Raw genomic sequence first — 27,976 nt, forward strand, 5'->3', positions numbered from 1 at the left:
GACTTACAACAGGAACCAGTTGCGTAGTAAGTCAAAACATCATAACTTGGAACCGTAATCACTTTATTGTGGGATCAAGAGTCAAAGTGGAAACCAAAATTGTAAGTCGAATCAGGATGTCAATTCGGAAATGTCATGAGAATGTTGTACGGTCGAGGACTGCCTGTAATTTGAACTGTATTAGCTGCAACACCAATACAACAATATTGTAGGGTAATTCAAAGGCAGCATAAACTTCTACTGAAAATACATGTGATTTTGAAAGATAATGGACTGATAGGCACAGGAACTGAAGAGCATTGGCACCTACAGAATCTGCAGGGGCAGTGCAAGCTTCCCACACCTTTGTTCCAGTTTCTCTGAATCTTGATTTAGAGGGACTATCATTCAGGTTGAAAAGAGTTCTGTTTGCTCATCCGTTCATTTCTTAGCTTTGCAGCTAAAACTGCCAACAAGAGTGGCAATTACCATACCACCAGTGTGGCAGTCTTTGTATACTAAAAAAAAAAGATTGACCCGCAGATTCATTTCATATAATCTTCAACATGAAACTATGGATTTTTAAAACATAGATATGTAGAATCTAGAGGATACCATTCTATGTTCAACCTTCAGATGTGGAACACTCCACCACCACCGATCAAACCACAAAAACAAGAATAATTATATTTAAAAAAGCATGCCGGAATCACATCCACGCTCAAGTCATTTCTCATTAATGGCTGCTAAAGAATAGTCAGCAACAACTCTTAACAAGCAACTAAATTAAGCAAAACAACAGGGGAAAGGTGAAATATAAGCTCCTTTCAATAGAAACTGTGTTTCATAAACTATGTAAATAAGAGGCTTGACCCTACAAAGTAAGGGTGTTAAATATCAGTTAATTTACTAGTTGAGTAGTTGATGGAATTTCCATGCAGAGTCCGGGCTCAGCTGGTGACCCTGGGCTCCATGCAGCGCTGCTGCTTTGAAACGCCAAGGTGGCGTTTCAAAGAGGCAGTGCCGCACAGCTGATCCCGGGCTCAGCTGTGCAGCACTGCTGCTTTGAAGCATCTCCTCTTCCCCCCACCCCCTTTGCAGGGGCGGGGGGGGGGGGTCGACTAGTCCTTAACATCCTTACTGCAGAGACCAAGATAGAATTTTGAAGCTGGCAAATGTGATGAAGCCTTAGATTTAGCAGTATCTCTTGAAGTCTACATTTTTAACTTTATGTTAATATTAAATTAGACCAATCTAGTATATGAACACCCACTTCAAGATAAAGCTGATAAAGCCTCTTGAAATCTCTTAAAACGCATCTCCATATGTGGCCAATTTATTTATCTTATATAGCACATAATACAATGCTATTTTTATAGCCCAGGTGTAAGTTTATGATTTTGCAGTGACATTGCTCAGTAAATCTGAATGGCTGCTCAATGTGACATTTAAAAAACTCAATGATTAGTTAAAAAAATGTGTATTTTAATCCCAACTCTTTCACATGACCATTTCCATCAACAATATATTTGTACAGGATGTCTGTTTTTTCTTTTTCTATAAAGAATGAATCATGCTATCTCTATTGCATATCTGTACCAGTCTACAGAACAAAATCCCATTGCCTCTCTCAAATTTCACTCTTCCCTGTCAAAATATTACAAAAGCAGGGCCAGCCCTGCCCTAACCCAGTCAGTATGATAGCTTCAATCTTAAACCAATCACCACCAAAATGTTCCATAACCAATTTCATAATTAAAAAAAAAAAGAATTTCATATTGTTATTTTCTCCATGTCATTTGTGAAATTTCTTCTTCTTCCGATTCTTCTTGCCTGCTGCAAGAGCTGCCTTTTCAGTCATTATCTCCTGGTACTTCCTTTTATTGTATCTGAACAACAACAAAAAAGCATTTTTATTTAATATGTCAAAAGCAACAAATAAAAGATTAGTGTAACCTACCCCCCCCCAAAAAAAAATCACACATGAAATAATATTTTGTCAGAGTAAGTTTTGTCTCATTTTTTGTTTCATGCTTCTTCAGTTTGTTAGGTGTACAATTAGTAAAAGAGAAGCGACAGTGGTAGTAGAGCTGATATGATATGCAAATATTCTGAATCCTTTTAAAAATACTTCTGGTAGAACTAATGCCAAACTTAGGGGAAAAAAGGCTGCTGCATCACACAACACAAACGAAACATTTTAGTTCCTCTGAGGAAAAAAAGCAGCAATTAAATCAAACGCAAATCTGAAAAACACCCAAGCATTTTTGCATTAGCAACTTTTACCTATACTAATGGATTTTTACATCATGCACACAATTAGGCTTCTAACGTGTTTTATAGCTCGTTAAATGCCTGTTTGTCAACAATGACCATGCTCAGCAAGAACTGTGGTGCTAATACCACTAATGTTGTCAGCAGTTTATGTTAAATGTTATGTTATCCCCTCAGTGTGCTCTTGTTATTAACAATCAGTAAGGCTACAATCAAGTCACAGGTATTTTTTAATAAAAATCACACAGATTACAAGCAGTAAATGAAAATTTACAGCCCAAGATCTGTCCGTGACTTGTAGTCTATACCCCTAATTCTTGAGTGCTCTGGGGGGGACCCCTGCTGCTGGGGGGAGCTTGTGAAAGCGGATAGGCCCCCCTACCTGGTTCCACGCAGCTCCCTGGAAGCAGCAATTTGTCCCTCAGTTCTTTATGTTGCCTCTGCCCCAAATACTAGCTCTACATCTCCAATTGGCCAGAAACTAGTCAGAGAGCGCTGCGGTGACAGTATCTGCCGGCAGAGGCAGCATGCAGAGCCACCTGGCCGTGCCTTTGCCTAGGAAGGGAATTGTTGCCGATTCCGGGGAGCCCAAGAGGTAAGCGCAGGTCGCAGTTCTCACCCCCTCCTGCACCTCAACCACTTGCTCCAGCTCCTAACCTCCTCCAGCACCCAAACTCCTGCTGCTCGTGGGGAGAAGCGGTGCAGGCAGTGGGCTGAGACTGTCCAAACAGCTGCCAGTGCTAACAGGCCCAGGGACTGCTGAAGGTGCTCAGATGGCCTCTGGACTAAGGATTTTAAATTGTGGTTACTTAGCTGATTGTATAGTCAATACAATTTGTATCAACTATACGATTACTCAATAAGACCACTCTGCAGAGCTGCAGTTGGGGTAGCTTCAGGAGCTGGCTCAAGCTGAGACTTAAGCAGTGCTGGCTCATGCTGGCTCTGGAAGCCACTCGTGCTGTCGCTCAGCATTTTAAATATAGTAAGAACTTCCAGGCTCTTACTACATTTAAAATGCAGAGGTGCAGCGTTCCAGACCAGCACAAGCTGGGACTGCTTGGTCCAGACTTCCGCTGAGTGCAGCAACCTGTTTGCGGTGCAACAGGGACTGGTGCCAGAGCAGCTTCTGTTCCAGCATCAGCTCCTGTCAGCAGAGGGAGGAGGGAAGGGAGGCAGGTGGCACCCCCAAAGATGGTGCTGGGGGGAGCTGGTTCCCCCCAGCACCAGCTCCTGTTCCTCACCCCCTTGCTGTCTTGCAGGGGTCGGGGAGGAAGAGGCTCAGCAGCAAAACAGCACCCCCACAGGACTCTTGCTACATTTCAAAGGCTGAAGTTCCACAGTGGGAACCGGCACACCATTTCCCTGCTGTGCCTCTGCCTCCCGTGGAGACAATGCTGGGGGGAACCAGCTTTTTGCTGATAGAGGTGGGGGAACGACTAGTTGGGTCACTACTCAACTATCGGATAAGCTCATGCTTATCCGATAGTTGACTAGTCGCTTACATCTCTACTCCGGACCAGTCGGACCAGCTCCAGCACAAGTCACAGAGGTTCTGGAAAGTCACAGAATCCATGGCCTCTGCAACAGACTCACAGCCTTAATCAGTTTTATTCTACTGAAGATTTGAGAGAAGACTAAGATTAATAAGATTAAACAGAATGTACATAGTGAAGACAGGCTGACTATAGTTTTCTCAGGGCAGATTCTCCTGTTCCTGCATCATTTAGCAGTGTGAACAATATCAGCATTTTAGTGCTTGCTAAGGCAGCTGTTTATCATCAGGATACTTGACAAACAGTTGTAATACCTAAGTGCTTTATTCAGTTAATTAATTAGGTACAAAAATTAAAATTGTCAGGCTTCATGAGCAATTAATCTTTAAGCACTGTTTTTAATATTTTAATTAACTGGTAGCTATGAAATAGTACTGACTAAAGCTAATCATACTAGTAGGATATAGCTAGGAAGTTTCCATACACTATGCTGTCAATATGTTTAAAATCCTGACTTGCAATCAACTCCTGATATCCCAACCACAGTTCTCTTTGCATGTGCACACAAACAAAAAAAGTCATTTATATGAAATGATGAGAAATTGCAGCATATCATGTTAACAGATCCAAAATGGTTAAGGCTGCCAATCCGTGCCAAGAATTATCGTTACCAAATGTTCTATCAGTCTTTAAATACATTTCAAAGACAAATTTGATTATCACAATGGTGCCCTATCGACCACCCTGTACAATGAAATCCCATCTATATGCATGGCTATATGACTGGCAACAGCAGAGCAGGTTCACTTCCATTTCCCCATCAACATGCCTAAATCCTATTCTGAAAAAAGTCACTTCCAGAAAAGAGGGGGTTGGCCAGGCCTAGTTCAATAGTTGGGCTCTGTGGCAAGACTGACACTTCTGTTGATTTCTGCACCTGTTATGGAACTAAACTAAGATCACTAACTCACCTCCTATAGTCCATTAGATAACGGACAACTTCTGTACAGTGCATATTGCTTCCAATATACTTCTCTTAATTGGTATTAATCAACACCTGCTATATACTGATCTCCAGAATAGAAGTGCTTCATGGAGGCACTAAGCTGAATCTAATGAAATTTTAAATACAAAAAGTAATTCAAGTTAACCGAAAGGAAAAGTTACTTTAATCAAAATTGTAATACATTCCTGACTCAGATTAATCATACTGATAATATTACAATTATAAAGACATTTAGTTTACATACCTCCTAAACTCAGAATCTGCAAGCAGCTCTTCAACAATGGTTCTCTTTCTTTGTTTCTTGGGGATTCGAGCATGGTAAAAGTCTACCGGACTGTCAACCACAGTTCCAACCTGGGAAAAGAAAATTTAAAATGAACATTGCTGCAACATAATAAAAGCGTTTTCTGTTTGCTTTTAAATGTCAAAACCCAGGTGTTTGAGGTGAAAAATTGGAGGAATCATGAAAAATTGTACTGTAAAGCATCAGACAAAACAAGCAGTGGTTTGTATACATAATCACCATTTTTCTTATGTATAATCCAAAGAACAGCAACTAAAAACAGTGCAGCTCTGAACATAAGGATTGCTGCACCAGGCAGTACCTACCAAGGTAAACACATCCTAGCTCTCTGAATTTACACGGGATTATATTTTTGTTTACCTGAGGGAGGGAAAGGACACCCGTATAAACTTCTGGGTAATTAAAATCTTTCACAGGTCTTGTCCTTTCCTTTAGCCCAGATGTAGGGAACCTTTTTTTAGGTCTGGGGCTGTTGACTCTCAGAAAAATCTGTTGGGGGCTGCACATAAGTGAGAAAAGTGAAAAGCAAAAACCCCCAAACAACCCTCACTAATGTAGCCTAACTAAGCAGCAGCAAAACAACACTACCCACATTCCCCTCACACACCAGAGTCTAAGAGGGCCCAGGCTAGTTGATTTTGTGTGCTCCAGCCCCATGGTGGGGGCGGTGGAGGGGCTCGAGTACCAGCACGGGCTCCCCAATGAAAGGCGGAGGGGGAGCCCCATGCATCAGGGCCAGATCCAGATGAGCTAGGGGCCACATCCAGACCCTGGGCCTTAGGTTCCCCATTCCTACTTTAAGCCCCACAAAGTTTTTGCTCAACAATTACTGTTACTTTTTAACCCAGTACAAGATTTAGGGGCCCTACTGTGCAAAGGTCAGATCTTTCACAGAAGTTGGTTTGTATAACATGGAGATAAGGGAGGCCCATAAAGTATTTATCTCCTATAATGGTAAAATGTATACCTTGAGTTTAATTAAACAGACTGCATCTAATAGTTTTCAATTTCTCTCATACCACAAAATACAATAAGTTGCAGAGTTATCGTAGCAGGAATTTCAGTAATTCAGTGGAGTCAGACCACTGAAGAGAATTTTGACTAATAAGAAAACTAATTAATTATTATTATTATAACAGACTTGTAAAACAGACAGATATTAGGGATGTTAATGTGTACCCGTGCACATGGTTACATGCACCTCACCCCCCCAGCTGCTTCTCTATCAGAGGCAGCAGGGTGGGGGGGGGGGAAAGAGGCAAGAGCTGGTACTCGCGGGGAGCCAGGTTAAAAGTCTCTAATACAGAGGCAGCAGTACAGAGGGCTGGACGGAGCGCAGGCGGGAAGCCAGTTTTCAAGCCAGCTCCCCACAAGTAGCAGCTCTCATGGAGCTGCCTGCCCCCTTTGCTACTGCCTCTGATATAGTGCGTGCAGAGGGGAGGCAATTTCAGTGGTTACACATTTTCAAAAATAACTGTATTTTAACTTCCTTAACTGATATACTAGAGAACACTAGCAAAATCTGACAGGTTAGATATAAATTCATTACCAAGAAAGGGATGTACTGCATTGATTCTATGAAATCAGTTACAAGTCGGAAAACAAAAAAGCAATACAAAACGTGTGTATGTAGAAATACACAGATAAGGTTAAACAGTTGGTTGCATAAAATCCCACTTGTAAACGGTCATCAAGTTCAACTGTAAGTAAACAGAAATCAACAATTTCATGGTATGTACATCTAATTGTAAAAGTGAATTTGGACAGACATCTAAAAATAATTAGATAGGAAATAAGCCTAACTGTTCTGGACTAGAAAAGTGGTAAGAGGATTTCTTTATTTTTGTTGGTTCCTCACCTGAAAGTATTTGGGAAGCCCATCTCTATCATTCTTCTTGTAAAAATGTTTGGGGTCTATGGAAGCTCTCATCTTCAGCGCCTTCAGATCATTTTTTAATTCATTTGTCATTTCTGGAGCTTTCATACCAAACCAGCCATCACCTGTTGTTTTCTCTCGCTCTGCCTATGACATAATATAAAGAATAAAAATGCACCGAAGAACTTGTGGTGGAGACGAAGGAAAAAACAAAGAGTTGCTGCGATAAAAAGTTCATATTATTTAAGAGTGTTTTTCAGAAAACTCTACAGTCTGATTTTACAGAACAGCATTAACTAGCTTTAGCAACTGGTGCCTACCAAGGACCCGATCTCTATTTCTCAAATGTTCTGAAGAACGAAACATCTATGTAAGCAAAGATGTTTTTATAAAAAATACATGGAAACAAGATGACAAGGAAGCTCCAAACAAATTTACTTAATGCTGCAACTAGGACAAGGAGTCCTTTCTGGCTAGGCATGGGGATGAGAATTTAACCTTTCAGTCTCTCTCAACATTTCCACAAGGCCGAATCTCAAATTACTGTTCAATACCGATATGAATTTGCAGTTGCAAAAATGGCTATACAGGCATGCCACCTCTACGTTTTCATTTAACAGAGATTATAAACAGGTTTATTCTACTTAGGGATGTGAATGGTTAAGTCTTACCCTTAATGAGTGAGGATTACCCAGGGGTGGGCAAAAGGGCCTCAGCGGGCTGGATCTGGCCCGCCAAGCGGGTGGATCCGGCCCATGGAGGCCCTGCTGCTCCCCCGCCCCCAGGCCAATTATGTCCTGGGAGCAGGGGAGCACACGAAGCCTCCTCCCACCCTGCCAGGAGAATGTGGTGATTTGAAGCACCACGCGGTGCTCGCAGGGCGGAGAGGTGGGGGGAGAGAGTGGAGGAGGCTTCACACACTCCCCTGCCCCCCAGGCCAATCAGGGCCTGGAGGCGGGGGAGCTGTGTGAAGCTTCCTTCACCCTGCCCAAGCTCTGCAAGGAGCCCGCAGCACTTCTAAGTGCCATGTGCTCCTCGCAGGATGGGAGGAGGCTTCCTGCGCTCCCTCGCCTCCAGGCTCTGATTGATCTGGGGGTGTGGGAGCATACCAAGCCTCTTCCAGAGCATGAGTGCCTAGTGGGAAGGGGGGCAAAAGGGCTCCCCGACCCTTCCTGTTTAGGCCCTGCCCCTTCTGGGGTGGCACCCAGGCAAAAATTATTGCCTACCCCTGGGCTTACCCATTCTGGTTAACGGGAGGGGGGCTGGAATAGCTCCCTGCCCACTGTGGGCAGGGGCTGCTACAGCTGTGCGGGGCCTGCCATGGGCGGCCGGGGTGGGGGGCGCTCCAGCCCAGCTGCAGCAGCCTCTGTTGGCAATGGGCCCAGCTCAGACACACTGCAGGCCGGAGCGTTCCAGCCTGGCCAGAGCACTCCAGCCTGGCTGGAGCAGCCCCTGTCAGCAGATGGGGCAGGAGGAGCTGCTTCTACCCTTTAATCAGGAAGGCGGGGGAGAGTCGCTTGCCCTTTTATCAGTTAACCAGTTAAACGCTACATTTAACTAGTTAAACGGGATTTTACATGCCTAATTCTGGTTTTGTAGTGCCAGTGGCACTACAGCCAGAGGCTATCCACTTACCTTGCGCTGTTTCTTTATCTGACGGATTGATTCCTTGAATGGTGGCACACACTCCTTTTTTTCAAAATCGGGAGTTATTATACTCTTCTGCAAGAGCTAAAAGATATCATTAAGATATTGTTTAAATAATGCTACAGATTCATATTATTTAAGAGTGTTTTTCAGAAAACTCTACAGTCTGATTTTACAGAACAGCATTAACTAGCTTTAGCAACTGGTGCCTACCAAGGACCCGATCTCTATTTCTCAAATGTTCTGAAGAACGAAACATCTATGTAAGCAAAGATGTTTTTATAAAAAATACATGAAAACAAGATGACAAGGAAGCCCCAAACCAATTTACTTAATGCTGCAACTAGGACAAGGAGTCCCTTCTGGCTAGGCATGGGGATGAGAATTTAACCTTTCATTCTCTCTCAACATTTCCACAAGGCCGAATCTCAAATTACTGTTCAATACCGATATGAATTTGCAGTTGCAAAAATGGCTATACAGGCATGCCACCTCTACGTTTTCATTTAACAGAGATTATAAACAGGTTTATTCTACTTAGGGATGTGAATGGTTAACTGTTAAGTCTTACCCTTAATGAGTGAGGATTACCCAGGGGTGATCAGATCTGAATTCTATTACACATGTGGTTACATAAATAATATAGCACAGAAATTATGGGGAATCATAAATAAGCATCAACTAAAAATTTTTTTTAAAGATGTTGCTAAATGAGACAAGCTTCCCTGCCCCATGATGGGGAAAGCAGAGGCTCTTAATACCAAGGAGAGTGCAGAAGGCTGGCTAGCTATAAAGTAAAGTAGAGTGGCATTGGAAGAAGCAAACCAGCAGGCAGAGTAAATGAGGAAACTGGGGATGGCATTACCTAAGAAAATAACTTTCCTGGAAAGCAATGCATACCAGTCATTCACTGGCAATCAGCCTAGAATCCCATCTCATACAGCTATGGAGGGGTCAAATGTCCATTCAACTCAACAGTTCTCATATTAAGTATAGTAAGCAGACCTAATTTTGCGGGTTTTGCACCAAGTTTTAGTTCCTGCTTAGGGTGTAACTATCTGAAGTCACAATATCATCCTCAATCTAAGTCACAACTAAGTGCACGAGAATTATTATCTAGGACTGCAATGATGCAGTTAGGGTTGCCAGGTATCCGGTTTTGAACCGGACAGTCTAGTATTAAATGAGAAAATATAAATGTCCAGTATTTTCTAAATAATATGTAATGTAGATTGTGATGTAATGTCAAGTGTGTCCAGTATTTTTGTTGAAACCATCTGGCAACTCTAGATGTAGTTTGGCAGAAACTCAATTCATGAAATATAATCCGTAGATAAATTCCTGCCACATTTTAGCATACTGGACTTCTTCCTATTCTGTAGGAAAATTCCCTGTATTTACAATGTACTGTGAGTTCTATACTCAGTGGGTGGGTTCTACCATAAAAACAAATATAAATAAATGCTTTGGCCATAAAGAACTTATCTTCCCTCCAAACACAACTAGCAAGACTTTTCTTTTTAAATATGTCACAATTGGACTAATTTTAATATCTTTGAATTCCAGACACATTTGTAAAATTATAACTTTAAATTAATATTACCTCTTCTTTCTTTTCCTTCTTTAACTGTTTAACTACACTTGGGCCAGCTTTTTGTTGTCCTGCATCAAAGCTAATATATAAGCCTCCAAGCCTCTTGATGTTCAGACCAGGATCTATGCTGCTTGACAGATGTAAACTGAAAGAGAAATGGCTAGTTAACCAATATGTAATATTAACAAGTTTTTTGCAATCTTCTGCTGTGCCCTCTGAAGAAAGGCAGGATAGAGAAAAATGTCTTTTATCCTCCTTCTCTGTGCACCTGGTGCATATATGATAGCTGTCCTATGGAGTTTCTAGATTACAGTGCTCAATGGGGTTTAACAACTAAAAAGGGAAGAAAGGAAATACAGACAATATAGCAAATCATTCTGTACTTCCAATTGCCATAACATAGACCATTTTAATCAAAGTTTGTTGGAGAGAACTATAGGGGAATCGCTTCCACAACTACAGGGGAAACGCTTCCACAAAGCCTCCCTGAGCTGTTTGACTAGCTAATGAAAGACTAGATAGATTATCAATGTTATCAGAATATTCCTTGTCAATGAGTTTTGACTTTCAAAATGAAAAATGCAAGCTTGCTGTCTATCTTTTATACATTTTGTAATTTGTTAATAAGGAATCCATGTAGAAAGGCAAGCAGCAACAAGAACAAGCAAGATTATAACAAGTTGGAAATACAAACATATTGGATGCTTGAACACTAGTATCTGTATACTTGTTATCATTAGACATACACTGGGACGTGTAATGTCCTTGCCTGTATTCCTAACAATACTTTACATTATTAGAAACTACATTTTGAAAGTGTATCACATTGCAGCATTTGTTCCAGTACTGCAATTCCCCAGATTAACTAATTCGTGAAGTATATTTGATGGTCAATTTGAAATGTGTGTTTGCTGTTGACAAGATGTATTGAAAACCATCAAATGTTAAGAAAACAATGATCAGTGCATGCACTTAACGCAACAAACCCAGACTAGTCAGTTTCACCCCACCCTAGTTTGAGTTGCAAACAACGCAGGAGGATGTGGAAAACCAAGTAAACATTTTTACTTAAATTCCAAAATATTCAAGTGTCTACTGTTGGATTTTGTAAATTTTTGGATGCTTAAATAAACAAAATACCCTAAATTTGGTCAGGTAGCTTAAAAAGTCTCTTGAGTTTGATATTAATCAATACCACAGTGACAGTTAAATCTCTCCACTTGAGGCAAGTGTAAAACTAGGCTACTTATGCTTACTTTTGGGAATAGATTTGAGATCTATAAATGAAAAGACTGTCTATGCAAAACAGGTTTTTAATATGTGGTAATCAAGGAAAAGAGAGGCTTAACAACTTGACCAGGGCACACTATGACAAATTAGTTAGGCTTTGCTAAAGAACAACCTGAGTTCTAGGCTCAGGTCTGGTGCTTAATGTACTTTATTTTAAAGCAATTTTTACAAATGCTTGGAGCGATAAAAGGCTGTGATCTATATGCATACGGACACAGCTTAGCAACATAGGGAACTATTTCATCAAATGTACAGTGAAAAAGGCAGGTTCACAAATATCCAGTATATGTTTGGACAGCATCATACATTCCTGTTCATCTTTTATCTAAATTTAAAAAATCTTTGAAGTCCATTTACCTACCCCAAAAGAAAAAACAAGGAATGATGTTTGTTTTTTCAGCTGCCCAGTTTTTTACACCTCATTTAAAAAAATAATTAAGATTACATGAGTGTTTTCAGTACTCAGTATACTGCACTCCATATCAAAAGTTCTGTAATTCATAGGCAAGCTGAAACAACAATAAATTGTTATGAAATTCAGCCAACAAAAATATGTAATAACAGAAAGCGTGTGAGAAGAGCCACTCCTGTGGCAAGGAAAGGTACCACTAAAGCTGGGAGGATAGTGATAACCAAAAAAAAAAAAATCAAACACTCCCCTCCCCACAAAAAACAGGGCACCTGCTGGATGGGGAAAACACTGCTAAAGGTTTCTTAAAGGACAGTCACGCTAGTGCAGTGGTCTCCAACCTTTTTACACCCAAGATCACTTTTTAAATCTCCGAACAGGCGAAGATCTACCGCCTCGCCCCTTCCTTGAAGTCCTGCCTCTTTCTTAAAGTCCCGCCACTCTCTATTCTCCTCTTGTCCATCACTTGCTATCCCCAGCCCTTATCTACACACTCTGATAAACAGTTTATTTTTAAATTATGTGATGTATACAATTAAAATCACAGGTTTATAGTTATGAAATAAATTATGTTTTTTATTCATGCTATTTAAATCTAAAATGAAGCATTTATAATTATACATTTTGTGGGGACAGAATTCTGTGGCGGGGGGCAGGGAAGAGGGAATAGGGTGCTGGGGGGGCAGGGAACAGGGTTCTGCAGCAGGGGACAGAGTGCAAGTGGGGACAGGAATGGGGACAGAATTCTGTGGCTGGGGACAGGAGAGCGGGGACAGTGTTCAGAGAGTGGGGACAGCGTTCGGAGAGAGGGGAAGGGAGAGGAGTGGAGGGGAGGGGAGTGGGGAAATGAGGGCTGGGGAATTGGGTGCCAGTGGGGGCAGAGTCTCCTGCATCTGCCTCCTCCCAGGATTTCCCCCCGAGGGAAACCCCACGCGCGCCTGCCCCGGGGCCGACCCTCTTGCAGCGCAGGGAAACCCCCGCGCGTGCATGCCTGCCCCAGGGCCGACCCCCCCGCCCCCGTAGGGAAGCCCCCCCGCGCGTGCACGCGTGCACACCTGCCATGGGGCCAACCCCCCCGGCGCAGGAAAACCCTGTGCGCACCTGCCCCGGGGCCTGACCCCCCCCCCCCCGGTGCAGGGAAAACCCCGCGCGCACCTGCCCCGGGGCTAACCCCCCCCACCGCGTGCGTCTCCCCCGGGGCTAACTCACCCCTCCCGCAGCACACCCGGCAGAGCAGCTAGCGCTACTTCCGGAATCGCCGGAAGTGGCGCTAAGCTGCGGGACTTCTGTCCATCCCCAGGAAACCGACACTACCTCCATTTTCACTTGAGGTAGGTAGTGGGGCTTCTCGGGGGTAGGAAGGAAATGGGGGCGGGGCGGACGCCTCGCGATTGACCGGTCGAGGCCTCGCGATTGACCTGTTGGTGACCATGGCACTAGTGGAACCTATGCAGGTCACAGAGCCGCATCTGGATATATGCATAACAGAACAATTGGTTGAATTGCGGAGCTATAATTCCAATTTGGAGTTCAAGGAACTCCAGTTTCACACATTGATTATATCATCACAAGAACTCCCTCATTATTTTACATCACTGGATACTAACAATATGCCTGTTAGAATTATATGTGGCTGCTTAAATTATCTGTAATTCAAACACTTACATGTTAGGCTTTTTATTTTTCAATAAACTTGCATCCTCATCTTCATCTATGAACTCCTCCTCATCTTCCAGCTCTGAAGACTCCTCATCTCTTTCACTTTCTGCATCCTTACTTTCTGCATCCCCCCTTGTGTCTTCCTGTTCTAGGTAATACTTTTTGTTACCACCCAAACCAGGTTCTGTGTCTATTACAAACAGGCCTCCATACGATGAATCATTTTCTAAAGACTTGTTTGCAGATGACTTCTGATTTCTAGTCTCTCCACAAACCAGATTCTCTCCTACATCACCCACTTCTTCTACATCACTGTTTTCACTTTCATCACTCTCATCGCTGCTCAGGAGCAACACGGCACATTCCTTTTTATTACATGATATTTTGGTTACATGTGGAGAGGATTCAGTAACTAGTTCTGCTTGACCTTCACCATTGTCTTCATTGACATCAGACATTTTGCAGTCACTGACACTGTCATCACCAACTGGTAAGAGGTGTATGACCTTTTGTGGACTGTTTGTTGTGGTAGCTGGCTTGTCAGCTACCATTAATTCATTCGCTTGGGTGAAAGAACTCTGCATAACCTCCTCAATATCTGTTTTTTGATGTTCTGGAATTATTTTGCTTTCATTTGGGGTTGCCTGCCTTTGGGACTTAACGGAGTCATCAGGGTTCTCATGGTCAGAAAGAAAAAGGGACACAATTTTCAACTGTGATTCTTTTCCGGTTATGTCACTCTCCTTTTCTAACATTTCCTCTGAGTTATCTATAATTTCAGAGTGTCTCTCTTTTATTGTTTCTTTTTTAGGAGATTCTAGGATACAACTTTTTCCTGGTTTTTTAGGACTGTTGGGTATTGTATCAATTAAAATTGGTTTAGGATCATCGCTTGGGTTTGTATTAGTACATTCAGGCTGGCATTCGGACTTGCAAGGGCTGAATTGTTTATTATTGTGAGTGAGGTGTCTACTGGATGAAATAGAGGAAGCTTGTTCTGTATCAGAATCAGATTTTGTAGCATGTTCAGTGTCAGATATGGTTACTGTCTGGGATTTAATTCTGTCCTCAGTTGGCTTCTCATCTTCCAGCACAACTTCACTATCTTTTTTCTCAGTTTGTCTAATGGTTTCTGCTTGCAGTTTCAGCATACTCCTAGTTATTCTTTTGGTAGTTACCGCTGGCTCCGCAGAAAGACCAGAGCACCATGACTCTGCATCAGAAACTTCTTCTGCTTGAACTTCACAAACTGGATCTGGGTGGAGTTTAGCTTGGCTTTTCCTGCTTCTTGTAGTTCTTGTAGCACCAGTTGTACAGACTCCAGATACAGCTGAAGAACATGACTCAGCTTCAGAGACATCTTCATCTTGAGATTTACTTAATTCACTTGGAAGAGTTGTCTTATTAGACCTATTTTTGGCTGGAGATTCTGGCTGATAAGGAATTGTGATTTGTCTTCTCCTTGTTATCCTTATGAATAAAGGTGTCTGATGTTCAGATATAGAGTAATTTGATTCTGCTTCATCTCCATCAGCTTGTGGTTCAGCAACTGATTCTGCTGAATATGTATTTTTGTTTATATTCTTATCTGTTTGTGCCTCAGAGGCATCACCAAGCTCTGATTTTGTTTCAACATCTTCCAACTCCTCATCCTGAGATTCATGAATGACTTCTGGCTGAGAGTTTCCTTTAGTTCTTCTCCTGGACATCTTCACAGAAACAGGAGTACTAACCTCAGCAGATGACAGCTACAAAAAGAAAAAAATAAGATTAGTAAGCAAGACATTTCCAAAGAAAAATACACTTTTAAAAGAAAGTCATAAATCATTCTGAGCTCAAATTCACAAGCATTTGACTTTTTAAATAACTGCCTACAGAAAGTTAACCTGATGACATATATTTTGCGATTCTTAGTACCACAACCTGCAGGTAACAAAGCAGCATTATTCAGCACTCATTTGCCCACCTATGCCTTTTGAGAATTAGCATCAGACTTTGCCCATATTGCTTCCTCCTGGCAGAATCCTACTTCCTCAGATTTGTGCTGTTGGAGACCTCAAACTTATGCTTTAAATCCAGCAACTGATTTTCCTGTTTTTTTCTGCTTTATACCTCTACGCCATCTTTTATTATGTCTGCCAAAGTAAAGTGTGACTTATTCATGTAACTAGAATGAGAATGTCCTTAGTTCCAGAAATCTCCCTCTGTCAGAATAACTCCATGGACTGTCCTCTAGAACCACAAAGGTGCTCCTAATAGTGATTTATATATCAGATCCCACATCAAGGGAAGTTCTATCAGACCCAAGAATCAAGCTATCTTTTGGTAAGCACAAAACACACCCAAAAAATACATACATTAAACCAAATGTCCTGAATCTATTTCAATCTGGGCTTGGCAGGCTCTCAGAAGAAACAGATTCCAAAGATGGAATTCCTAAACTCAGACAGCCATCCCTAGCCAGAAACTGTTAAGCATAGGAACTGATAGCAAGAGCATCACAGTAAATTGCCCCATTATTATGGTAGAGAGCTTCCCCCAAGACCATTCATAGATACAAAGACTGCCAACCCTTTGAACTGGTACTGGTAAATTACAAGAAGTCAGTACAAAGAGCTGGATACAAATGTTATATATTCATTGAAGCTCCTTCCACAGGATGCAAATGCAGTCTGCAATACCAGGAGCCTTAATATGCTATGCTAAGACTATACTATCAGAGTATTCCTAAACCTTCCTAACTTAGTGGTATCTATGGAATAATGCTTGGGCAGTCTAGAGGTATAGATGACTGTTGCAAAGTCTGTATTGCATAGAAATACTCAAAACCTCCTGACTAGCACTGGATGATGAAAGGCAACATAAGTCACTGCTGCAATCTAAAAATGTATGGTGAGCCCAACAAAATCCCACCCTGTCCACTGTGATTCCTATTTGTCAATATGCTACCCATTTTATTCTGAACACCTTTGTCACACACACTGCCCCCCCAACACTCCCCCCCGTCAGTCTAAAAGACAAAGAATGAGAAAGCCATTCTAGAAAACATAAAAATGCAGAAATGCGACCAATTATTAAAATCCTCCTCGGGTCTCAAGGCCTTTGAACGGTCTCCTAGCACAGTCTGGAGCTACAACTGACACACACTATTGCACTTCCAAGCCTGTGGCGTCAGGCAGGCGGAGCGGGCCAGCCTCACAGGCGAGCACCCGCCACCACAGGCATCCGCAGGAGAACCAGGAGCCGGAGAGGGGATTGACAGAGTGAGCGGCTGCCACCCACCGGAACCACCCAAGGACGCCAGCGGACCATCCAGGGCCCTGCCGGTCACGCCTGAGAGGCCCATCACTGGGTTATCGGGGGGGGGGGGGGTCAGGCTGGCGGAAGCAGCGGCCAGACCGAGCACCGCTCCCCGGCCCACCTCAGGGCGAGCTCCAGGCCGCCCACCCGGCCGGGCTGCGTCCCTCTCGGACAGAGCAGCCTCCGCCCGGCGCGCGCAGCCTAGCCCGGCCTTAGCACGGGGCTTGCGAGCGCCTCCCGCTTCCTTCCTACCGCGGCCGCGGCAGGGGCAGCGGGCTCCGGCCCGCGCCGCGTAGCTCGCCGGGTGGCCACCATCTTCCGCCGCGTGCCGCCCGGAGCGTGCGCAGCGCCTGCCCGCTCCCTTCCGGCCGGGCCGCCGCGGAAAGGCTCCGGCGGGAAACAGCCCCGACGCGGCCGGGCAGGGACGGGACAGGCGCGGACACCGGGGGCGCGGCCTCCGCCCCCGGCTCCATGTCAGGGCGGGGCGGCTCCACCTCGTTCCGCGCCTTTCTAGCGGCCCCGGGGCCAAGCCCGAGCAGGGGGGGGCCCCGTTGAGGCTCCGGTTCGCAGAGCCGCCGGTTGCTGGCGGTTGGCCCCGCGTGAGTCCAGGCACCGGGGGGAGGGGCAGGTGCAGGAAGAGCTGCACGGGGAAGCAAAAACCCCGGCGAGGGCCAGCAGGTGCAGTGAAGCCGCCCCCTTACTGCGCTCGTAGCCTAACTGCCGTAGCATGCACCGTCCTAGCTCCTCCACTCCCCTAAGCCTGGCACAACAGTTAACCAGCTCCGCGCTGGAGTCCAGCCTTCTGCCTTTGCTATTAAAACAAATCTAAAAATATCCCCACGCGTATTCTGCCACCATTTAGCAGACAACACTGTTAGAAAAACAGTAGGTGATCGCTGACTGGATGAGAGGCGCAGGAGCATGTAACAGTCAGGCAGACCAACGTGTAAAGGTAAAGTGAAGTGGTCAGGGCATGAAGTGCTACTACAACTGCGATTTCAAAAGCATGTGTTATGCGTTGTGGCTAAAAATTCCCACATGAATTCTCCAGCTCGTAGACCTGTTGTCAAAAATAGGATTATACTAGAATACTGGCTAGTTTGGGAAAAGGACCAATAATCCACCACTACAGCCTTCCATAACTCATTCACTTATTAGAGAATAGTCAGCACTAGCCTTTATTTTAACAAAATATGTATATTTTTCCATGTTACACCTCTAACGAAACATTTTACCAGTGAACAAAACCAACAACAGAGGATTAAATAAAACTATGGGCAGGGAGGGGGTTAAAAAAAGTTTTTCTAAAGTCACATTGCTATTGTGTTTCCCAGAAATAAATGCTTAAGGGTTATCCATTTCACAGTACAGGCAGTCCCCGGGTTACGTACAAGATAGGGACTGTAGGTTTGTTCTTAAGTTGAATTTGTATGTAAGTCGGAACTGGTACATATTGTAGGGGAAACTCTAGCCAAACATTTTTTTTAGTTTTGGATAGCATAGGGAAAGGTTAACTCCCCTCTAATGTTTGTTTTGCTGTCTGTTCCCCTGTTCAGAAGATTTCACATCTATTTCTGTCCCTGTGACAAACTCAGGACTAAAGGAGTAACTCATCAAATACCAAACAGCTCTGCACCATGCTTTGAGCTAATAGCTTTATTTCCACACACCACCCAGGGTTCTAGGAGGAGGGTCCTTTTTTTGCTAACACAATGAGGCCAGCACTTTGTTTGTTTTGGTGGAGTCTTTGTTTGCCCAGGGAGCCCAGCATGTATAGGGGGAGGAGGGGCGGAGAGGCTGCTTTTGTCTGCTGTTCGGCAGCCTGTTGCTCAGGGGAGGGGGCATCCTGTTGCTGGCAGGGGGGGAGGGGGAGGTGTGCAGGATGCGAGGCTGCGGGGGCGGGGGGCAGCGGGCGTGGGGAGGCACTTTTCCTCTGCCTGGCAGCTCTGCGGGATCCCTGTCCCTGTGGCCAGCTGCTGCAGGCAGAGGCCAGTTGGAGCCGGCCGAAGAGGAGGAGGAGGTGGATTCTAGGACCCAGGTGAGCGAGCCCCGGGGACGCTGCTGCGCTCCGGGAGCCCGGCATGTATAGAGGGGAGGAGGGGCAGAGAGGCTGCTTTTGTCTGTTCGGCAGCCTGTTGCTCAGAGGAGGGGGCAGCGGGCGTGGGGAGGCACTTTTCCTCTGCCCGGCAGCTCTGCCGGACCCCAGTCGGAGCCGGCCCGAGGAGGAGGAGGATCCTAGGACCCAGGTGAGCGAGCCCCGGGAATGCTGCTGCGCATGTGCGGGAGTTGCCTGACCCCGTTCGTATCTAGGGATCTGACGTAAGTCGGATCCACGTAAGTCGGGGACTGCCTGTATTAGTGAAAAAAATTCAAGCTTTGCCACATTAAGCAGCTAACAAAGGAACATTTAAGAGACCACTAATCATAAGCAAGTGCTTCCAGATTTTTTTTTTTTAAAGGTGCTAGAAATAGTTTTGAGCCAAATTCTGCCCTAACTTGAAAAAGAAAAGAAAAAAAAAAGGACTCCAGGCTGAGTCTCTGAAATGTGTACTGCCAGATTGGAGAAGAGGTTCAAGTCTCATCCCCAATGTACTATTCATAGGGAGAGGGATGCTGCCTCCATCACAAAATAAATTTGGGGGCAGGGGAGAAAATGGTGTTGATGTGTTACAAAGAAAGTTACCTTGTTTTTTTCAGATCTAACAAAATACAACCCAGCATTTATCCAGATATATTTGGCAAGATTTACATAATCTATATTTTAGTATAGATTGAGTATTTGTTTATAGGGAATCTTTAGTAAGTGCAATACAGGGAGGAACTAGATAAAATTAATGAAATCTTGTAAATATTTTTGTCATTATTTGATCAGTGATAAAACCATGTCCACAGCACTCTAATTTCAACATTAAAAACAAAATTGTACAAGATTATACATATACATTTTTATTAAGCTTTTCAGTGTTTGAGAAAACAATATTCAGCACAAGAACTACAATTTAAACTTAAAGAATGAAATTGGCTACACTCCAGGATTAAATAATAATCAATATACCTAAACTTGCATAAAATACACTTTATGCAAGAAATAAGTTACATACAACTAAATGGTGCTTTGATTTCTTCCCTTCCCACACAGTTCGTGTAGAAGACCAATGATAGTTACAGAGACACACCTGGAAAACCAACTCCCCAAAAGAAGAAATGAATGAGATTGAGGGAAACATGGTGGTTGGAGAATTTGGCATTTGTGGTTTGTTACTTGTAAATGGGATCTAGCATTCAAATTAGTGAAGGGAATGTGCGCGAAAGTGAAACTATCCAAGTGCAAGAAAATGGACATCGTACCCAAAGGACTGAAAGTGAAAGCTACATTTCTATCACTTAAGTACCACCTTCCTCTACCCCACTATGTCAATAAATTGAGGCATATCTTGAGTAATCTGATGTTCACCAAACTTATTTTCTGATAGGAAAGTAGAGTCATTCCTGCTTGCCTCCCAAAGAAACCAATGCAAGCAATGATAGAGAAATTTAGAATTCATACAAATCATCCACAAAAATGCAAGTCTCAAGTAAGGACATATACTATTACAGTAATTCCAATTTTTACATTTTCACTTCTTGAAATCTTACTTTTATATTCCTCCTCTAGAAAGGAATTCCTGTTAAGTATCTCCATAGACTAGAGTAATCAGTGCACTATTTAATTAACCTTAGCTCAATTAAGGACTTCGCTATATAGTTATAGCACTTTTAATGTTTTTAGTCTTGCAGATTTAAACATATACATGTCAAGTAAATGTAAATGCTTGTCAACAGTCAGACTGTGGTATGCTCCATATGCAAAGAAGAAAAATGAATTACAAGTAGATGCTATACATCAATGCCTACCAGTTCTAACCAATAAGGAGAACACCTGGCATATAAGTTTTAAATAAGCATTATTTTGTAAATATGATGCACAAATAACCCTCCACGATCAAAATCAGTTTCTTCTATCAAAAGATAATGTTTCTAAATTTTTTCCTCTGCATTATCAGTGCCCAGTCTCCTCCAAGCCCACCTCATATTTATCACGTAATTGCATAAATCTAGACTGATATTTCCTTTTTTAGGGCAAGTCTAAGTTACGTTAAGATCTGAGTTATATTAACAGTGTAACTCAAATTGAAATAGCTTAGATCTACTCACTATGGGGTCCACACTGTCCTGGTTCAACAGAAGAAACTCTCCTGTCAATTCCCCTTCTCTCATTCTGGTGGAGTGCCAGAGCTGATAAGTGTGTTATTGGAGGTCAATTCAGTGAGTCTTTACTAGCCCAGAGTCACATACATAAATATTTAAGAACTCAGAAATTTAAGAATTAACATTTACCAGTATATCAAATCTTTAAAAATAACAGAAAGACTAACTCAGTGGCATGAATTAAAAAGTTTATATCTGATCATGTAGAAAACATTGTGATTTTTCTGATACACAAAACAATTAGTGTAAATTCATTGCTTTAAGCCACAAGTTCGAAGTCTAGAGAAAACTAAGTTAATAATTACCAGACTATGGCTTGATCTCACTGAAATCAATAGCAACTTCACTGATGCAGTATCAGTTGACTATGAAAAAACTGAGCTACAGATAGCAATCGCATTGAAAAGATCTTTACTGCTAAATTGCATTAGATAAAATGTTTTTGCAACAAACAAAACTATTTTTTAAATGTCAAGTTCAATCTATGGATACATTCCAGGTCAGAAGACACACCAAAAGCCAGTTTTAGATCCAGCATTAGGATCTTTAGATTCAGACACCAACAATATTACACATGTTAAGATGGTAATGCAAAGGAACAAGAACACACAGGTTTAATAGTAGTTTGTTATTCTGTTCCCTGGATGATACCTGAACATCAGTTAATTCCCTAGGTAACCCAAATTAACAGACATTACATCCTTTAACCAATTATACTATGTACATCCCATCAACATTTATATAATTAACTGTTCTGATTTTATGCTCATTCTTAAAGTATCTGTGGCTCTTAAGCATCTAATACATAGATTAGAACAAAACCGGGCACATTCTGGTTCCAGTTTAATTTGATTTTGACTGCGTAATCCCAGATCTTGGTTTAAACACTACGTTTTACAATTTTAAGACAGAAAATGGCATCACTCCTATTCACATGGTAAAACACAGTAAGAGGAGTACAGAATAGGGATGTTAAAATGCACGTATTTATGTGCAAATTCAACAGTTGCACATTTACATGCAGAGAGCGGCTCCCTGGGAGCCAGTGCCAGGGGAGCCGTCTGCCCCCTCTTGTTACTGTCTCTGTATCAGAGGCAGAAGCACGGGGAAACGGGGGGAGGGGGAGCAAGTGTAACCGCAAAGGCCAATCGATGAGCCAAAGCTCATTGGCTAACTGTGTACACTATTACATCCCTAGTACAGAAACAAACTAATTTTTATAAAACACATATGCCTTTTGTACCATAATGAAAAGAAAGCCAAGTTTTCATTCATGTGAATTAAGCAGCTAACTTGCTATACCAGTTAATCAGATTCCAATGAATGTTTACTTACAGAATTTTCCTATGGATAAAAAAAACAAACAAAGAAAACTGTTTAAAAGTTATTCAACTGCTCTAATCCTATATAGCTAACTAGCGAGTAGCAATAAGCATTTCAGAAGAAATTCAAATTGTTTAGTTTCTTTCTTGAAAACAACAACAAAAATTATATACATTTCTATATATTACCTTAATGGCAGCCAAAATATACTTAGTGATAATTTTATATCAATCATAAAGAAAAATATTTCTTTAGATAATGTCAATTAGAAAACAGTTCAATGAACACAAAGTATTTCATATATTAGTGAACTGGTCCCTATGTTAAGAAAGAAATGTGCAGTATTTAACAAAGCTGTCTGAGCACTAGGCCTCTGAACAACCCAGGCATTACTGTCACCACTTTTGGTCTTCATTACAACGTATGATGGTTTCATCTCTGTACAGTTTTTAATGCAAAAAAAGGCAGTATGTTTCCAAAGCACTAAGACAGCAGGCTGTTGTCAAAATGAAAAATGTATTAAGAGACATTTCTTTTTGCTTGCAAGATATAGCCTTTGGATTTGATAATGCCTCTGCTTTTAACAATGACTGAATACCGGAGAAGCCACAATGGAGTCCATTCCTGTGCTCGAATGCTCTGGATACTTTCCTGAAGAGCTTCTTGAAAACTTGATTCACAAAGAAGTTCTAAAATTAAAAAGGTATTTGGTTAAATTTGAATCAAACCAAAATGTAAACAATTCCTTTCATTGTAAATAGGGTTGTAAGCGACTAGTCAACTATCTGATAAGCATAAGCTTATCGGTCGACTAGACAGAGAGAGAGGAGGGTCAGGGCAAAACTGGGAGGTAAGATCAAATCAGTATCTTAGATGCCTCTATACAAATGCGAAAAGTGTGGGTAATAAGCAGGAAGAACTGGAAGTGCTAATGAATAAATACAACTATGACATTGTTGGCATCACAGAAACTTGGTGGGATAATACACATGACTGGAATGTTGGGATGGAAGGGTACAACTTGCTCAGGTAGAATAGAGAGGGGAAAAAAGGGAAGTTGCCTTATATATTAAAAATGTACACACTTGGACTGAGGTGGAGATGGATGTAGGAGACAGAAGTGTTCAGAGTCTCTGGATTAGGCTAAAAGGGGTAAAAAAAACCCAAGGGTGATGTCATGCTAGGAGTTTACTACAGGCCACTTATCCAGGTGGAAGAGACGGATGAGGCTTTTTTTAAACAACTAACAAAATCATCCAAAGCCCAAGATTTGGTGGTGATGGGGGACTTCAGCTATCCAGATATATGTTGGGAAAATAACATAGCGAGGCTCAGACTATCCAATAAGTTCTTGGACTGCATTGGAGACGACTTTTTATTTCAGAAGGTTGAAAAAGCTACCGGGGGGGAAGCTGTTCTAGATTTGATTTTAACAAATAGGGAGGAACTGGTTGAGAATTTGAAAGTGGAAGGCAGCTTGGGTGAAAGTGATCATGAAATCATAGAGTTCACGGTTCTAAGGAAGGGTAGAAGGGAGAACAGCAAAATAGAGACAATGGATTTTAAGGTGGAGGATTTTGGTAAACTCAGAGAGCTGATAGGTAAAGTCCCATGGGAATCAAGACTGAGAGAAAAAACAACTGAGGAGAGTTGGCAGTTTTTCAAAGGGACGTTGTTAAGCACCCAAAAGCAAGCTATTCTGCTGCGTAGGAAAGATAGAAAATATGGCAAAGGACCGCCTTGACCTAACCACGAGATATTGCATAATCTAAAACTAAAAAAGGAGTCATATAAAAAATGGAAACTAGGACAAATTACAAAGGATGAATATAGGCAAACACCACAGGAATGCAGGGGCAAGAAAGGCAAAGGCACAAAATGAACTCAAACTAGCTATAGGAATAAAGGGAAACAAGAAGACTTTTTATAAATACATTAGAAGCAAGAGGAAGACCAAGGAGAGGGTAGGCCCACTGCTCAGTGAGGAGGGAGAAACAGTAACAGGAAACGTGGAAATGGCAGAGATGCTTAATGACTTCTTTGTTTCGGTCTTCACCGAGAAGTCTGATGAAGGAATGCCTAACACAGTGATTGCTAGTGGTAAGAGAGTAGGTTTAGAAGATAAAATAAAAAAAGAACAAGTTAAAAATCACTTAGAAAAGTTAGATGCCTGCAAGTCACCACGGCCCGATGAAATGCATCCTAGAATACTTAAGGAGCTGATAGAGGAGGTATCTGAGCATTTAGCTATCATCTTTGGAAAATCATGGGAGACAGGAGAAATTCCAGAAGACTGGAAAAGGGCAAATATAGTGCCCATCTATAAAAAGGGAAATAAGAACAACCCAGGAAACTACAGACCAGTTAGTTTAACTTCTGTACCAGGGAAGATAATGGAGCAAGTAATTAAGGAAATCATCTGCAAACACTTGGAAGGTGGTAAGGAGATAGGGAACAGCTAGCATGGATCTGTAAAGAACAAATCATGTCAAACCAATCTGATAGCTTTCTTTGATAGGATAAGAAGTCTTATGGATAAGGGAGAAGCAGTGGATGTAGTATACCTAGACTTTAGTAAGGCATTTGATATGGTCTCGCATTATATTCTTATCAATAAACTAGGCAAATACAACTTAGATGGAGCTACTATAAGGTGGGTGCATAACTGGCTGGATAACCATACTCAGAGAGTAGTTATTAATCGTTCTCAATCCTGCTGGAAAGGTATAACAAGTGGGGTCCTGAAGGGGTCTCTTGTGGGACATCAACTATTTAGATATTGACATTGAAAGTACGCTTATTAAGTTTGCAGATGATATCAAGCTGGGAGGGGTTGCAACTGCTTTGGAGGATAGGGTCATAATTCAAAATGATCTGGACAAATTGGAGAAATGGTCGGAGGTAAACAGGATGAAGTTTAATAAAGACAAATGCAAAGTGCTCCACTTAGGAAGAAACAATCAGTTTCACACATACAAAATGGGAAGCGACTGTTTAGGAATGAGTAAGGTAGAAAGGTATCTAGGGGTTATAGTGGACCACAAACTAAATATGAGTCAACAATGTGATGCTGTTGCAAAAAAGCAAACATGATTCTGGGATGCATTAACAGGTGTGTTGTGAGCAAGACACGAGAAGTCATTCTTCTGCTCTACTCTGCACTAGTTAGGCCTCGGTTGGAGTATTGTGTCCAGTTCTGGGCACCGCATTTCAAGAAAGATGTGGAGAAATTGGAGAGGGTCCAGAGAAGAGCAACAAGAACGATTAAAGGTCTAGAGAACATGCCCTATGAAGGAAGGCTGACAGAATTGGATTTGTTTAGTTTAGAAAAGAGAAGATTGAGGGGGGACATGATATCTAAAAGGGTGTAATAAGGAAGAGGGAGAAAATGTGTTCATCTTAGTCTCTGAGGACAGAACAAGAAGCAATGGGCTTAAACTGCAGCAAGGGAGGTTTAGGTTGGACATTAGGAAAAAGTTCCTAACTGTCATGGTGGTTAATCACTGGAATAAATTGCCCAGGGAGGTTGTGGAATCTCCATCTGTGGAGATATTTAAGAGTAGGTTAGATAACTGTCTATCAGGGATGGTCTAGACAGTATTTGGTCCTGCCATGAGGGCAGGGGACTGGACTCTATGACCTCTCGAGGTCCCGTTCAATCCTAATATTCTATGATTACGGTTCTTAATATATTTAATATGATTCTATGATTATGGCTCTTAATATATTTAAAAGGCAGAGCTGCAGTGAGGTTAGCGCCCAGAGCCGGGAGCTAACTCCACTGCTGCTCCCCCGCTTATTGACTAATTGATGGAAATTCCACCAACTAGTTCATTAAACTAAATTTAACTTCCCTAACTATAAATAGCAGGAGGCAGCGGGGCTAACAGCCACTGCAGAAAATTTCATCAGTTACATGGATACAAGCGGGAGTAAGTAGCTCCCACCTTCTCCCTTGCACTGCTGCCTCTGATATCAGGAGGTTGTGTGCAAACCATGAAGGTTAACCGATAAGTATGGGCTCATCAGTTAACCATGTACATGGTTACACTTTCACATGCCTAGTCCAGATTCATAATTAGAAAAAATTAATATGTTTGACCAAATCTAGCAAGGTACTGAGCAGTCTCAGTTCCTACTGAAGTCAGAGTTAAAGGTGCTCAACACCTTGTACACTAGGCCCTTAATAGTTACAGGTCTAATGAGGTAAATTCATATGCTGCATTGTAAATGTTTTCCATTAGTTTAAAGCACAATGGCCCTTATTAACTAGCATAAGATTGCGGAGTAGGGAACAAATCTCACAAATCCCACAAATCCCACTCTGTCTCCGCTCTCACAGTTATTATTGGTGGGTATTAATGAATTTGCAATTTGTTTTGGTCTGCAGATTGCACTTGGCGCTCCAGAAGATACTGTGGTTGCAGCCAGCAATTACACTGATGTGTGTGAATACTGAGGGCTTCGTCCTTGATGAAAGATTGGTGGTCCTGGGCATCCTGCTGATCTTGAAGTCTTATGCAGTTTGTTGGCACAGGCACTTTAAAAACATATATAGTCAGTTCACGTGGTACTATTTAACAAATCAGCATGGGTTTTGCTTTGTTTGTAATGTGTCCTTTATTTCACAATATCATAATCCAGGGTGCTAGCTCCTGGTAGCAGGGATGTAAACACCCTCCTTTTCAGTAGTGTAGATACTGATTTGGTAGCATTGGTTTAAACAGGCTGCTAAGTTCTAGTTCTATGATGTTTGGAATTTCTGTTACCAGCCTTCTACTTATCAATGATGAGAGAGCACTGGTGGAGCTGTTCATTTTCACTCTTCCCAGGCCAGACTGCCTCAAGAACTTACCCTATTACAGAGTTAATAAGTTTGAAGCTTCTTGTCCAAAAATCTGTATGTTTTCTGCCATTCACAAATTCTTGAATTATGAAAATTTATTTCAAAAAGCAGAAGATGCCCAGGAGCCAAAGCATAGATCAAATGTAGCGCAAGCAGCTATAATTTTTCAACTCAGTCTCTGAAGAAGATAGGAGACTGCTTAAATAGTGGTAGAAACTGTCCCCTTTTCTCCCCCCTCCTCCACGCAGTGAGCTTGCTACCACCTCTGCATAATATCCACCCCGCGTCTACATGAAAGCCAAAGCAACAAAAGAGCTGAAGATTTGGATTTTACAGTTTGCATAAGCAATGAAACGCCAGTTCATGTGGAGAAGGTGAAACATGCCCCCCAGGGCAGCCTGTGTGCAAGGCAGGAACTGCCCCAGGCTGCTCTTTGTGGGGCAGGCTGAGAGTCTCTGCCTGGGGCAGAGGGGAGCAGCTGCCAGCACCCAGGGTTTTCAGGGAGTGAGGTGTTGGGGGCGGGGCAGTGACATGTGAGGCATGAGGGGGAGGGGGAAGCCAGAAGGGCCTTGAGGGGGAGCAGGAGACTCAGAGGGCAAGAGAGATGGGGGAGGGGAAAAGAGGGATACAGGGAGCCCCACACCAGGAGCAGCCACACCACAGCCTGGCTCTGGCCCTGGTCCCAACCCCGACCCCAGGAGCATCCATACTGTAACCTAGCTCCA

At 42.5% G+C, this 27,976-nt stretch overlaps 2 protein-coding genes and 1 long non-coding RNA gene across 4 annotated transcripts in view; 1 reads left to right on the top strand and 2 right to left on the bottom strand.

Moving 5' to 3' along the window:
- Positions 1-1,447: 1,447 nt before the first annotated feature.
- Positions 1,448-17,316, bottom strand: DNTTIP2 (deoxynucleotidyltransferase terminal interacting protein 2). Its single transcript, XM_075936561.2, has 7 exons — positions 17,087-17,316; positions 13,541-15,282; positions 10,186-10,321; positions 8,571-8,666; positions 6,918-7,082; positions 5,000-5,109; positions 1,448-1,868 (listed from the first exon to the last, which is right to left on the bottom strand). The coding sequence occupies exons 1-7, from the start codon at positions 17,147-17,149 to the stop codon at positions 1,775-1,777; spliced, it is 2,406 nt and encodes an 801-aa protein (XP_075792676.2). The 5' UTR covers positions 17,150-17,316; the 3' UTR covers positions 1,448-1,774.
- LOC112544284 (uncharacterized) lies at positions 17,314-27,633 on the top strand. Its single transcript, XR_003087614.3, has 3 exons — positions 17,314-17,786; positions 22,953-23,108; positions 26,796-27,633. It is a non-coding gene; the product is annotated as an uncharacterized LOC112544284 (long non-coding RNA).
- GCLM (glutamate-cysteine ligase modifier subunit) overlaps positions 19,765-27,976 on the bottom strand; it is a 41,701-nt gene continuing 33,489 nt past the window's right edge. For both annotated transcript variants that reach the window (XM_075936563.2, XM_006114145.3), the window contains one exon: positions 19,765-23,094. In XM_075936563.2, coding sequence (XP_075792678.1) covers positions 22,925-23,094 — 170 coding nt within the window. In that variant the 3' untranslated portion in view covers positions 19,765-22,924. The remainder of the gene's footprint in view (positions 23,095-27,976) is intronic.

Source organism: Pelodiscus sinensis, chromosome 9 (assembly GCF_052426305.1).
Source record: "Pelodiscus sinensis isolate ZL-2025 chromosome 9, ASM5242630v1, whole genome shotgun sequence".
NCBI classification, from domain to species: Eukaryota; Metazoa; Chordata; order Testudines; family Trionychidae; genus Pelodiscus; species Pelodiscus sinensis.